Source organism: Schistocerca piceifrons, chromosome X (assembly GCF_021461385.2).
Source record: "Schistocerca piceifrons isolate TAMUIC-IGC-003096 chromosome X, iqSchPice1.1, whole genome shotgun sequence".
Classification (NCBI taxonomy): domain Eukaryota; kingdom Metazoa; phylum Arthropoda; class Insecta; order Orthoptera; family Acrididae; genus Schistocerca; species Schistocerca piceifrons.
In genome coordinates, this window is record NC_060149.1 from 310,024,744 (window position 1) to 310,040,348 (window position 15,605).

The following is a 15,605-nucleotide window of genomic DNA, read 5'->3' on the forward strand; positions in this document are numbered from 1 at the left end:
ACGAAAAATTTTGTGAAGAAACATATTAAGGAAAAAAGTCGGTATTGCCGTTATAAAGGTATTTTATAAATCATTAATAGAAATGGTGACATAACGGAATAACGACTGGGGCGCCCAATCAAAATTTAGAGTGCGGCACATCGAAAATATTCTTGTTGTTGTTGGTAGATACCATGTTAATTAGCTGAAATTTTTTTCAAATCTGATGTTGCAGCACACGACCAAACGATGATGAGGTATCTGTCTAGGTGAATTTCATTGGTGAGCAATTAGAAACAAATGAAGATGAATGACAATTCGCACTCTAAGACATTCTGAAGAATTATAATGGATACTTCCCGAAGAACGAGACGATACAGATACGGCTGTTCTAGAAGTTCTATGAAAATTTGTAATTCGTTGGAAAAATAAATCAGCACAATCAAATCATGATAAGCTTTCGGAACAAAAGCTATTCCATCTTTTCCGAAACCTTGTATGAGGCCAGAAGCAAATTACCAACAAGAGGAATGCATCTGAACTAGCGATTCTACTGCTGTAATTCTGGAGTGCATTAGACCAGGAAGTGCAAACGCATCTTCCTTCAGAAATGTTCCGAGATAAAGTTGAAAGTGCCATCCAGAATCAACGAAATTGCTTCTTAGAATGAGCATTTGCCCGAAAAAGAAAGGAGACCGTTGAAATCTAAAGACGACAATCGACTGCCTTTCACATACTGTTATTTCAGACCGGTATTGTCTGGTGAAACGTTGTTGTGATGCCTCGTGTAAGGAGGAGAAATGCGTACCATCACGTTTCCGACTTTGATAAAGGTCAGATTGTAACATATCGCGATTGCGGTTTATCGTATCGCGGATTGCGGCTTATCGTATCGCGACGTTGCTACTCGCGTTGGTCGAGATCCAATGACTGTTAGCATAATATGGAATCGGTGGGTTCAGGAGGGTAATACGGAACGCCGTGCTGGATCCCAACGGCCTCGTATCACTAGCAATCGAGATGACACGCATCTTATCCGCATGGCTGTAACGGATCGTGCACCACGTCTCGATCCCAGGGTCAACAGATGGGGACGTTTGCAAGACAGCAACCATCTGCACGAACAGTTCGACAACGTTTGCAGCAGCATGGACTATCAGCTCGGAGACCATGGCTGTGGTTACCCTTGACGCTGCATCACAGACAGGAGTGCCTGCGATGGTGTACTCAACGACGAGCCTGGGAGCACGAATGGCAAAACGTCATTTTTTTGGATGAATCTAGGTTCTGTTTACAGCATCATGATGGTCGCATCCGTGTTTGGCGACATCGCGGTGAACGCACATTGGAAGCGTGTATTCGTCATCGCCATACTGGCGTATCACCCGGCGTGATGGTATGGGGTGCCATTGGTTACACGTCTCGGTCACCTCTTGTTCGCGTTGTCGGCACTTTGAACAGTGGACGTTACATTTCAGATGTTTTACGACCCGCGGCTCTACCCTTCATTCGATCCCTGCGAAACCCTACATTTCGGCAGGATAATGCACGACCGCATGTTGCAGGTCCTGTACGGGCCTTTCTGGATACAGAAAATGTTCGACTGCTGCCCTGGCCAGCACATTCTCCAGATCTCTCACCAATTGAAAACGTCTGGTCAATGGTGGCCGAGCAACTGGCTCGTCGCAAATGAACTGAGGTATCGTGTTGAAGCTGCATGGGCAGCTGTACCTGTGCACGCCATCCAAGCTCTGTTTGACTCAATGCCCAGGCGTATCAAGGCCGTTATTACGGCCAGAGGTGGTTGTTCTGGGTACTGATTTCTCAGGATCTATGCACTTAAATTGCGTGAAAATATAATCACATGTCAGTTCTATTTGTCTAATGAATACAGCAATTTTAATGTCCAGTAGAAGACAATTGTTTTATCCAACTTGTGTCCAACAACGTGGACGTTTATATTGATAAAATTAATAATTAATTTATTCAGCACCCATGTAAACAAACGTCTTGTCCTTTATATAATGTCATTCTGTTAATTTTATTGTTTCCAAAACTACATTTGTGTGCAAAACGTAAGGACGAAAGTAATTTTTGCATGATCTGTCACTGCCAAGTAACATAACTCGATGAAACCTGGACTATACACAGAAGGAACTGCTACAGTATAGTACAGAAGGTAATTGAAAGAAATGCACATTGAGACGAACAGAAATGACAGTTTTATTCAAAGATAATAATTACACTGAAGTCACTGCGATGCATAATGTTCCTGAACATTACAAAAGGCGGGACATGGTTCTTAATGGGGGGTGTGATCACCATGGACGGCAACGCACGCCTTGCAACGTGCTCCCATGCTATCCTTGAGGTTGGTAAGGAGTTCTTGCGCGTTCCATACCTCGATCAGCGTTATTGACGTCTGGTGAATGGTCGCTGCTGCGTGTGAACGTGTTGCAGTACGTCTCCCTCACGCATCCCAAACGTGCTCGATGTTTTTAAATCGAGGGAAGACGCAGGCTGTCCCTTTCGCCGAACACCGTCTCGTTCTTGCCGAATATCCTCTCGTTTCAAGACGTTCGCTGTTCGATGAGATAGCACAGTGTCATCCATAAAAATGAAGTCAGTGCTGAATGCACCCCTGAAAAGATGCACATGAAGAAGTAGTATATTGTCACAGTAACTTCGACTGGATAAGTACACCGTGTTCAAAGATTTGGAGGTCAGTACGCCCGGGAAATACTATCCCCCCACAACATAACACCTGGACCACCAAAACAATCATGTTCGAGGCTGATGCTGCAGCCAAGGCCATAGTCCATCTCAGTCGGCCCGCCTCTTACTCTCTTCCCTCGCAAGATATTCGTAATTTTCTCTATCGGCGTATCACGCCACTTTGGCATGACCATTGGTGTTCGATTCATGGGAACAAACTCAGAGAAGCCAGATCTCTCCCAATAGCCCGGTCGACTTCCTCCCGGCCGTCTCGCCGTGAGGAAGTAATGTTTGCTCGGTTGCGAATGGGGCACTGCCGCTTTAGTCACTGCCACTTGTTGAGTTGTGACCCTGTACCCAGTTGTCCTTTCTGTAGCCAGCCATTAACAATCAAACATTTCCTGATCCTCTGCCCCTATTTTAGCCACTTACGTCTCAAGGTCGGGCTGCCACCCGCTTTGCCGGACATTTTTGCGGATGACCTGCGAGCTGTGGCTGGCGTTTTAAGTTTTTTTAAAAGCAGAAATATGACAAAAGAGATTTGATTTCTACCTGGTGACCCCGGTGCCTTGTCACCGTCGTTTAGATATTCTTCCGTAACGTCTTGACGTTTTAGATTTGTTTTTTTTCCTTTCTGTATTGGACCTCGAACAGTCTTTTACCCTCGCTGTCCCAGCATTCTATGGTTCTATACTGGGCACTTATGACCTTAGATGTTTTGCGCCCTAAAACCCCACACAAAAAAAATCATGTTCGACAATGGTTCTGGGTACATTATGTGTTCCCACATCTCGCTATATGAGCGTACATCCTGCACTGTTGAACATGGTCGTTTTGATGGTCCACATGTTATTGTACGGGGTGTCATAACGCTGTATGGGTGTGCTAACCCAAATCTCTCAACACGGCACACTCATCGATCCACGCTATTGTGACAGTAGCCTTCCCATTATTTATCTCTTCAGGGGTGCATTTGGCCGTGATTTCATTTTTATGGATGACTATGCATGACTGCATCTAAGTGCAGTGGAGCAGCTCTTGAAACGAGGGGACATTTGGCGAATGGACTGGCCTGCCTGGTTCCTTGACTTAAATCCGATCGAGCACGTGTGGGGAGCATTGGAGAAGCGTATGGCAACATGTTCACCAACGACTATCCAGCAGTTGTCAGGTGCGCTGGTCGAGGTGTGGAACGCCCTACCACAAGACCTCCGAACCAACCTCGTGGCCCGCATGGTAGCACGTTGCAGAGTAGGCACTGCTGTTCATGACGATCACACACGCTATGAAGAATCATGCCTCGTCTTTTGTAATGTACAGGGCACCATCATTAATCGCAGTGACGTAAGTGTTTGTATTGTCTTTAAATAAAAGTGTCATTTCTGTTCGTTTTATTGCTCATTTCTTTCAGTTACACTGTAGCAGTTGTTTCTATGCTTGGTCAAAGTTTCAGTGAGCTATGTTTTTGTGGCAGTGGCACATCATGCGGAAGTTTTTAGACTTCATGAAAACCCACTTTAATGTTCTACAACTTTTATCTCGTGAGTTTTGCAGCAGACCGTTCAATTCTCAGATATTGGACTATCAAGTAAATGTAGGAAAGTATACGTTAAAAAAGGAACAGAGAGATTATCAAACGGCGCACACTAGCCGTTCCTCTCTCCTACATAACATTACCTATGATAAACATTTAAAAAAATACTCACCACGATAATGGAAACAATTTGCGCATTTCCAGGAAGAGCGACGACGACGGTAGTTTTAGGTTGCTGCCGTCTGAACGGGTGTCTTCTCACTGCGCCCAGCCTCAGCAAGTAAGACAGTTAGGGTCGCCCTCACGTGTGGAGAGCTCTACTTGAACTATCTAGGACTCCAGACAAACCACGTTCCATTGAGGCTCGGTCCCCACATTGGCGCTAATATCGTCGCCAGCCGCGCGGGATTAGCCGGGCGGTCTGAGACGCTGCAGTCATGGACTGTGCGGCTGGTCCCGGCGGAGGTTCAAGTCCTCACTCGGGCATGGGCGTGTGTGTTTGTCCTTAGGATAATTTAGGTTAAGTAGTGTGTAAACTTAGGGACTGATGACCTTAGCAGTTAAGTCCCATAAGATTTCACATACACACAATATTGTCGCCATTGCTGGCTCATCGCTGCCGCATTATTCTCGCGCACTAAGTTACGCTGGCAACAGCCGCAGTTTGAAAACACCCTAATTTTGAAATAAGGATTACATTGCAGTCGATTTTAAGATCACTTCTCCCTTCTTTTTTTAGCTTTGTGAACACTTCGGGAGGGGTTTGACCGCTCAAACCCTCCCTGTGGCTACGTCTGCGCCTATTGATGACGGCACAGATAGCCGTCCAAAGCTACAGTGCTTTGTTCGAAATACGGTGGCCTCTAACCGAGAAGAGTTTAATCAAGGCACCATTGACACCGGTATTCACTCCTTACAACGCGTTGAAGCTAGACGTTGAAAGCTCCAGTGTTTTACTCGAAATGACGTTGACTGTCGTTCTTTGGCCCTGATGACAATGGTAGAGATACCTGTCGAAAGATAGAGAGTTTTATTCGAAACGATATTGACAGTGGTACCTTACTCTTGACGCCATATAAAACTCGATCTTTTCGTTTGGAGCGACATTCACAGTACCACTTTACTCCCAACGACGATGACGGAGATAGCTGTCAAAACCTCAAGTGTTTTATTCTCAACAACACTCCAGTGGCTTTACTACTCCTGATGATGATGACGGAGACAGCTGTCGAGCACTCGAGTGTTTTATTCAAATTGACGTGGCTTGTAAATCAAGAAGACACGCCCAACTGTGGTATTTGCTCCTTATAATAGTGTTGGAGACAGCTGTCGAAAGCTCGAGTGTTTCACTCGAAATGACAGACTGTAGCTTTTTGATTCTGACGACGATGGCAGAGATAGCCGTCAATGGTAGAGTGTTTAATTCAAAACGATGTTGACAGTGGTTTTTTAATCCTTTTGGCTATGACACATAGCTGTTTGGTCTCTGTAATAAAAAAACTGAGTAGAAGGATCAACAAACGAATTTAAACTGATGTCCTGTGACGATCAAGAACGAAAAAAAAGGTTTTATCCGAAATAACATTGACAATTTTTTTTCTTCTGATGACGATGATGTGAAAAGCAGTCGAAAGTTCGATCGTTTCATTCAAAATAATAATGACTGTGGATTGTTCCTCTCGATGCCGATGGTGGAGATAGCCGCCAAAATCTCGAGTGTTTTATTCGAAATCACGGCGCTTGGAACACGAGAAGAGTTTGTCCCGTATGCAGCTGACGGTGATATTTACTCCTGATGGCAATGGTGGCGTTAAAAGCTCAAGTGTTTTATTCTATATGATGTTGGCAATGGATTTTTTACTCCTGTCGATGATAGTGGAGACAGCCGCCGAGAGCTCGAGTGTTTTATTCGAAGAGATATTCACAGTGGTTTCTTACTCTTGACAGCGATAGTGAAGATAGCAGCTGAAAGCTAAGTGATTTATTCAAAACGACATTGACAGCGCTTTTGTAGTTCTGACGGCGATGGCAAGTATAGCGATCAAAAATTCGATCGTTTTATTTGAAACGACATTGACAGTTGATTTTTACTCCTGGCATGATGGTGAAGATAGCCACCGAAAGTTCGAGAGTTTTATTCGAAACAACATTGACAGTGTTTTTTTACTCCTCACGACGATAGCAGGGAACTCGGGTTATCCGGCCGTGTCTCCAACAATCTGTCTGCGCTCCGCGCCGAGCAGCGTACCAGTATTATTGCTTGATTTTACACCTGTCACAACAGGTCTGTGTCACGCTCCTCATGCATGCTTAGTTGTATTTAAGAAGTGTAAGATATTCTAAAGACTAAAAGTGACAAGAAATCAGAAAAGGAAACCTGTTGTGCGCACAATCGAACAGAAACTAAATTTTCTGTAAAGTCTTGACAAAGGTGAACCAATTGTTAAATTAGCCGTTGAAATGCGTATCGTTGTGACAACCATTAAAGACTGGGAAAAGAACCGAAAAGATCTGAAGCTTTTTCGTTAACTGTAGATGGTGAAAATGTTTTAGAAACTAGAAAAGCATTGAAAAAATCAAACTTTGGGCCCTTGGATGACGCATACGTAGCTTTGATTTTGTGAGGAAAGACGTAAGGGAACCCTACTATCAGGCATTATCATAAGAGAAAAAGCTATTCAGTTGCAGCAAAAACTTGGAGGTAAAGAAGACGTATTCCAAGCATCTACATCTACCTACATCTACCTCCATACTCCGCAAGCCACCTGACGGTGTGTGGCGGAGGGTACCTTGAGTACCTCTATAGGTTTTCCCTTCTATTCCAGTCTCGTATTGTTCGTGGAAAGAAGGATTGTCGGTATGCCTCTGTGCGGGCTCTTATCACTCTGATTTTATCCTCATGGTCTCTTCGCGAGATATACGTAGGAGGGAGCAATATACTGCTTGACTCTTCGGTGAAGGTATGTTCTCGAAACTTTGACAAAAGCCCGTACCGAGCTACTGAGCGTCTCTCCTGCAGAGTCTTCCACTGGAGTTTATCTATCATCTCCGTAACGCTTTCGCGATTACTAAATGATCCTGTAACGAAGCGCGCTGCTCTCCGTTGGATCTTCTCTATATCTTCTATCAACCCTATCTGGTACGGATCCCACACTGCTGAGCAGTATTCAAGCAGTGGGCGAACAAGCGTACTGTAACCTACTTCCTTTGTTTTCGGATTGCATTTCCTTAGGATTCTTCCAATGAATCTCAGTCTGGCATCTGCTTTACCGACGATCAACATTATATGATCATTCCATTTTAAATCACTCCTAATGCGTACTCCCAGATAATTTACGGTACTAACTGCTTCCAGTTGCTGACCTGCTATTTTGTAGCTAAATGATAAAGGATCTATCTTTCTGTGTATTCGCAGCACATTACACTTGTCTACATTGAGATTCAATTGCCATTCCCTGCACCATGCGTCAATTCGCTGCAGATCCTCCTGCATTTTAGTACAATTTTCCATTGTTACAACCTCTCGATACACCACAGCATCATCCGCAAAAAGCCTCAGTGAACTTCCGATGTCATCCACAAGGTCATTTATGTATATTGTGAATAGCAACGGTCCTATGACACTCCCCTGCGGCACACCTGAAATCACTCTTACTTCGGAAGACTTCTCTCCATTGAGAATGACATGCTGCGTCCTGTTATCTAGGAACTCCTCAATCCAATCACACAATTGGTCTGATAGTCCATATGCTCTTACTTTGTTCATTAAACGACTGTGGGGAACTGTATCGAACGCCTTGCGGAAGTCAAGAAACACGGCATCTACCTGTGAACCCGTATCTATGGCCCTCTGAGTCTCGTGGACGAATAGCGCGAGCTGGGTTTCACATGACCGTCTTTTTCGAAACCCATGCTGATTCCTACAGAGTAGATTTCTAGTCTCCAGAAAAGTCATTATACTCGAACACAATACGTGTTCCAAAATTCTACAACTGATCGACGTTAGAGATATAGGTCTATAGTTCTGCACATCTGCTCGACGTCCCTTCTTGAAAACGGGGATGACCTGTGCCCTTTTCCAATCCTTTGGAACGCTACGCTCATCTAGAGACCTACGGTACACCGCTGCAAGAAGGGGGGCAAGTTCCTTCGCGTACTCTGTGTAAAATTGAACTGGCATCCCATCAGGTCCAGAGGCCTTTCCTCTTTTGAGCGATTTTAATTGTTTCTCTATCCCTCTGTCGTCTATTTCGATATCTACCATTTTGTCATCTGTGCGACAATCTAGAGAAGGAACTACAGTGCAATCTTCCTCTGTGAAACAACTTTGGAAAAAGACATTTAGTATTTCGGCCTTTAGTCTGTCATCCTCTGTTTCAGTACCATTTTGGTCACAGAGTGTCTGGACATTTTGTTTTGATCCACCTACCGCTTTGACATAAGACCAAAATTTCTTAGGATTTTCTGCCAAGTCAGTACATAGAACTTCTGACACCAATTGTACAGGATGGCGGGTATGGGCAGGCGGTGGGCGTTGTGGAATAATAGGGTAATTTTTAGAGAAAGGCCATTTATTGGCTAAAGCATGATGAAAAGGGCTACATAGGCCTAGGGAGGTGAGGGTGAGCCAGAGCTTACAATTTGGCGAACATTGTTCGCGAAGCTACCGAAAGTGGTTGTCTGCAAAAACTAAGTCCACAGTGCCGTAGCACCGGGAGAAGCGGGAGATGTTCAGTGCTACAGGACACGCATCCGACTCGCGGGTGAGCAAGAATACAAGAGCGGGGGCCCGGCGACGGGCGGCCGGGTATAGTCGACGCACCACGCGGCTTCCTTCACCCTGATTGGTCAGGACCGAGCAAACCGTGCGGGCGGCATGGAACTTTCCAGAGCGTTGCCTGCTAAGCGACGCCTGGGGCGGCGTTACCTCGTCAGCACATGAGAGAGGCGCGTGAACAAGGTGGTGGAGAAACCGTCACTGCTTTAGGCAAGTTGCTATTTCAGGTGAAAAACTTTCTGATGATGATGCAAGTAGGGAGTTTGTTGAAATAATTTGAAACAAGTAGTCTCTGGAAATAAACTGGTAGCTAATCAGTTATACGGTATTGACGAGACTGGACTAAACTATAAAACGCTCCCTCAAAAACCCTTGCCTCAAAGAACGAAACACTCACAGGAACGAGTCTAGCAAAGGACAGGCTGACAATCGCAGCATGCAGCATCGCAAGTGGTGAGCATAAATTGCCATTGTTCATAATCGGAAAATTTAAGAAACACGTCGGCATTTTCTGTTCATTACAACGCTAAAAATGGTGCTGGTAAGAATGATGTTTTGTTTAAAGAATAATTTTTTGATGTACACAAATCAGAAATGCTTTGCATCACCTCCATTCACAGAATTCCGGAAGCTGTACAGAAAACTGGAATAGAGATCAGCATAAACATCGTTTTCGCTCTTTTTATTGCTCATGAAAACCACACATTGCGTGTTGTACCACCATACAGCGAGACATTCAGAGGTGGTGGTCCAGATTGCTCCACACGCCGGTATCTCTAATACCCAGTAGCACGTCCTCTTGCATTGATGCATGCTTGTATTCGTTATGGCATACTATCCACAAGTTCATCAAGGCACTGTTGGTCCAGATTGTCGCACACCTCAACAGCGATTCGGCGTGGATTCCTGAGAGTAGTTGGTGGGTCACGTCCTCCATAAACAGCCCTTTTCAATCAATCCCAGGCATGTACGATAGGGTTCACGTCTGGAGAACATGGCCACTCTAGTCGAGCGATGTCGTTATCCTGAAGAAAGTCATTCACAAGATGTGCTCGATGGCGGCGCGAATTGTCGTCCATGAAGACGAATGCCTCTCCATTATGCTGCCGATCTGGTTGCACTATCGGTCGCAGGATGGCATTCACGTATCGTACAGACGTTACAGTGCCTTCCATGACCACCAGCGGCATACGTCGGCCCCACATAATGGCACCCCAAAGCAGAGGGAACCTCCACTTTGCTGCACTCTCTGGACAGTGTGTCTAAGGCGTTCAGTCTGACCGGGTTGCCTCCAAACACGTCTCCGACGATTGTCTGGTTGAAGGCATATGCGACACTCATCGGTGAAGAGAAAGTGATGCCAATCCTGAGCGGTCCATTCGGCATGTTGTTGGGTCCATCTGTTGTACCGCGCTGGATGGTGTCGTGGTTGCAAAGTTGGACCTCGCCATGGACGTCGGGAGTGAAGTTGCGCATCATGCAGCCAATTGGGCACAGTTTGAGTCGCAACACGACATTATTCAACATGGTGGCGTTGCTGTCATGGTTCCTCCGAGGCATAACCCGTAGGTAGCGGTCATCCACTGCAGTAGTAGCCTTTGGGCGGCCTGAGCGGGGCATGTCATCGACTGTTCCTGTCTCTTTTTATCTTCTCCATGTCAGAACAACATTTCTTTGGTTCATTCCGAAACTCCTGGACACTTCCCTTGTTAAGAGCCCTTCCTGGCACAAAGTAACAATGCGGACGCGATCGAACCGCGGTATTGACCGTCTAGGTATGGCTGAACTACAGACAACACGAGCCGTGTACCTCCTTCCTGATGGAATGACTGGAACTGATAGGCTGTCGCACCCCCTCCGTCTAATAGGCGCTGCTTATGCATGGTTATTTACATCTTTGCGCGGGTTTAGTGACATGTCTGAACAGTCAAAGGGACTGTGTCTGTGATACGATACCCACAGTCAACGTCTATCTTCAGGAGTTCTGGGAACCAGGGTGATGCAAAACTTTTTTTGACGTATGTATTTGTGACGTCTGTTGAAAAATACTTGAAATCAATAAACCTTCACCCCGTGAACATTTATTGCTAGACAACGCCCCAGGCCACCCCTCGGTGTGTGCACTTCAACAAGGTGACATGAAAGCTACATTTTTGCTCCCCAAATGACTTCAATAATCCAACCAATGGGCAACGGTGTTACTGAGCAGTTAAAACGACGTTAGAGGAGGGAATACGATAGCGCTTTGTTACAGAGAACACAATAGGGTTGTGATCTTTTTGAAGCAATGAAAGGCCTCAAGGTAAGAGATGCAATTTATACAGTCGCTCAAGCTTGGCTAGAACTCAAGAAAAGAACTCAAAAATCGTGGAATAAAGTTTGTCGTAGCCTAAACCATGAGCAAGAACCTCCATAATCTAATGAGTCAGACTCTGAAGCTTTAGTCGCTGTTTTGCAAACCCTTCGGAATGATATCCAGCATACCTCTGTAGAGGAATGGGTAGCAGAAGGTTGCCGCTGTTACCAATGAAGAACGTGAAGATGATAAGATCATCGATCTTGCTTTGCAACAGTATAGTGTTGAGCAGGAGGAGTCAGATGATGAAGAAAAGGAAGAAGACGGAGAATCAGACACGCTGCAGCAAAGGCTGCGCTGGAGACTGCTCTCAAATATTTGGAACAGCAAACGGGTGCAGCTACGGACATATTGTGGGCAAAGAAGTGGCGTGATGCAGTCGCAAAGTAAAGGTTTAAGAAACTGAAAAAAAAACATTTTACTCTTTTGAAAACTCCGTTTTCCTTTCTTTTTGCTAGGAATGCAATTTTTAATTTAATTTTGGTTTATTACCTCTCTTTGAGCTTTGTAAACGACTTGTTTTATTCTTAACAACAGAAGATGGAGTGAAGACGGATGAAATCGGATAATGATGAGGAAATTAGATTCGAATATTAGACCCTTAAGGTAGTTTATGAGTTCTGCTATTTGGTCAGCAAAATAACTGACGATACCAGTAGTAAAGAGGATGTAAAATGCTGACTGGCAATAGCAAGAACAGCTGTTCTCAGAAAGAGAAGTTTGCTTACATCAACATGGATAGAAAACATTAAAGATAAGAAGAGTGTAGAAGCTTTTGAAATGAAGTGTTAGAGAAGAATGCTGGATATTAGGTGGGTAGATAGGATAATCAACGAAGAGGTGGCAAATAGACGTCAGGAAGGAAAGGTCTTTATAGCAAAACCTGACTAAAAGCAAGGAAGAGTTTTATATCAAGAAGAGTTGATCTGTAAATGGTGTGAAATTTGAGGGATGGAAAGAGGGTGGTCGGGCAAGAAAAATTGTAGAGGGAAGCCAAGGGCCAACTATAGTGATCAGGTTCAAGTGGACGTATGATGCAGCAGTTATGCATAAATAGAGAGGCTTCTTCAAAACAAACTAGCATTTACCTTTGGGAAGAGACTGGTTGTGGAGTCTGGACTACAGAGGACGCCGACTGGTGTCTTTGAAGTCGGGGTATTGGGATACTACACTGCGGTAGGAGTCTAGCAGGTGAAGTAAAGTAGCATCCCGTTATATATTCAAGTGCCACTTTCTGTGGAACTTTGGAAGCTATTGCTGTATCTTCTTACTTCGTAACTAAAAGCCAGCCAGCTCCATTCCCGCTATTTTTGAAGAAAGAATAAGTTCCCATCCAGTAAACGAATGTAGGTCTATTTTTAACTGGTAAAGCTATGTAGTTCAGTAACTAGGTCAGTAAATGTGGTACTAGGCTGATAATCTAACAGTAAGTGCGTGGGATTCAATACTTCATTGTTACTATGGTTTTTGTTTTCGTTTTATCTCTTCTTTTATGTCTGACAATGGTTCAAATGGCTCTGAGGACTATGGGACTTAACTTCTGAGGTCGTCAGTCCCATAGAACTTAGAACTACTTAAACCTAACTAACCTAAAGACATCACACACATCCATGCCCGAGGCAGGACAGGATTCGAACCTGCGACCGTAGCGGTCATGCGATTCCAGACTGTAGCGCCTAGAACCGCTCGGCCACTCCGGCCGGCCGTCTGACAATGTTTCGTTAACACGATAACTGACAAGTTGGGCTATGGCACAGGTTCCACGCTAAACTGCATAAACCACTTCTAAAGTAATGTTATTATCACCTGTTAGTCTTATTTGGTATGGGTCCCACATTTTTGAGAAATACTCGAAGGTGAGACTTCTCTTTTGTGGATGCCCCTTTAATTGTTCTTGGGGAATGCTGATTTATAACCCTGGAAGTAGTTTCCCGTTCAATTTGGCTGTTCTATTTTTTCGAAAGCTGTACTGTCTAACCTCAAGATCTCTGTCTTCACAGTAGCCCTGTATCACTGTCAATGTTTTAGAATATTCTTATTTGGTTTGCATCCACAAATTGAGCGCATCAGTTATTTCATAGGCGTTGTCTTTCTCATGCACCGAAAAACATGACCTTTCAAATCAAATACATCACAGAAACTTTTAGGAAGAACGATTTTCTGCTGGCAATGAGATGTTCGTGGATCAATTTAACATGCGACACACGTGTTTGAAAACTTGCAAAACTCTTTAAACACTTTGGTATGAAATCTATTTTGAAAATTATCGCTACGATGGTGATTAAATTGCAAAGGTAGCAGAGGTACCGACCGGTTCATGCTTAACGGGAAAGCTGCTTTTCTTATGACGTCATTTATGTTAGCTAATCGACACCACATATACAAAACACTGCCAGTATTTCTCAAAGCCAATATCTCAGACTATCACTCGGCGTTAAATCCTGAGCTTTCTGGGGTCGCCGATTATGATATGCCGTATACTTTCTTCATAATTTTGCTAAATAATTTATATTTAACTGACGTTATATTAATTCAATGCATTACGGATACCTGGTGCGCCAAACGTTTTGTCTGGTAAATTGGCTGGTCGCCGAGCTACAGTAGCTAGTCGCCAAGTTGTAGTACCACGTTCAGTTGTGTCATTCATCCAATCACATGTATCTCTGTCAAATCTGCATTCTCCTTTCCTAACTGTAGCACGTACTGGAGTTGCTGAAAAATGTGGAAGTAAAAACATACTTTCAAATGGAAATACCTTAATGTGAAATGCATAGCAGTGTTCTAAATGACTAATTATAGAAGAAACTTTTGAAACATTTCATGTTTAAAAGGTATTCGAAAAGAACTGCTTACTTGAACAAGCACCATCAAATAATGTGATGTCATCAAAGCCTATAAAACCATTTGCTCTACTTGATCCCCAAGTACCTTCTATAATAATCTGTGAACAAAAGAGTCATTCATTAAGATATATATATATATATATACATAACACGTATCAATATGTCTGCTGTAATACTTATGTATTAGATAAAAATGCTAGGAGAAGGAGATTTTCAGATAGTTTTACTATTGGTGTTTGTAATAGATATGACCAACTGTCAGAGTCTAGTGGAGAGGAATCTCTAGTAGCTGTAGATGTAGGAAGTATGCAGCAGACCTCAGCAGTTACGGTGGCTAGGACAGTTGCAAAGTCTAAGAGAAAGAAGAAGGTTGTGCTGTTAGGTAGTTCTCATGGTAGAGGTGTAGGCCAGCAGTTGCAGGAAGTTTTGGGGAGTGAGTACCAGGTCACCAGCATTGTGAAGCCTAATGCAGGATTGGCTCAGGTGACTTTTAACATAGGGGGGTTATGTAGGGATTTTAATAAAGAGGATCAGGTAGCGATTGTGGGTGGGGCTGGTAATAGTATTGATAGGGATGGGCAGTATGACATAGATGATGACCTGGAAAAGATAGCCACTCAGACTGGCAACACGAATGTGCATTTCGTGGGACTGTTTCAGCGTCACGATCGGCCTCATCTTAATACAGCCGTCAGGCGTAATAACATGAGACTTGGGGTGCGCTGATGACAGAAGGCATGAGTCACATTTCAGTGGTGTCGGTGGAGTCTATCAGTAGGACGGGTTTCACTAGACATGGCCTGCACCTCAACAGGTATGGGAAGGGGAGGTTGGCAAAACTTATAGGTGACAGCATAGGTGGGGGTGGTGGGATCACTCATGGGAAAATTCCGGTAGTTGTGGGTGTTAGAGCTGTACCTCTTTTTTGATTGAAGTCAGCTGATAGGTATTCCTGCTTAAGGGAAGTCTCTCTAACAAAGAAACCACTTTCTACAAAGCTTGGGTATCCGATTAATGAGAGAATTAGTATATTTCATCAAAATATACAAGGTATTAGAGATAAAGTTAGTGAACTGCTTATAGACGTTGACTCTGAAATTATTGGTATATCTGAACACTTCTTAAATAAGGAGATAATTCAGAGGCTTCCTTTACCAGGATACAGGTTGGCTGGCAGCTTTTCTAGGAGCTCTTTGCGGTGTGGGGGAGTAGCCATGTATGTGAAAAACGGTATCCCATTTGAGTCAATTGATGTTTCAAAGTACTGCACTGAAAAGGTGTTTGAATGTTGTGCAGGTGTGGTTAAATTTAGTGGAGCTAAACTTCTTACTGTTGTTATTTATAGATCCCCAGACTCCGATTTCACAACATTTTTGCTAAAGCTAGAGGAGGTTCTTGGTT

The 15,605-nt window shown here is 44.0% G+C and overlaps 1 protein-coding gene across 1 annotated transcript in view; it reads right to left on the reverse strand.

The window, feature by feature from the left end:
• LOC124722099 (MAM and LDL-receptor class A domain-containing protein 1-like) overlaps window positions 1–15,605 on the reverse strand; it is a 339,161-nt gene that overhangs the window by 65,254 nt on the left and 258,302 nt on the right. Inside the window, exons 14-15 of the mRNA XM_047247296.1 lie at window positions 14,215–14,302; window positions 13,912–14,073 (exon numbers count right to left, since the gene is read on the reverse strand). Of these exons, the coding sequence (XP_047103252.1) occupies window positions 13,912–14,073; window positions 14,215–14,302 (250 nt within the window). The remainder of the gene's footprint in view (window positions 1–13,911; window positions 14,074–14,214; window positions 14,303–15,605) is intronic.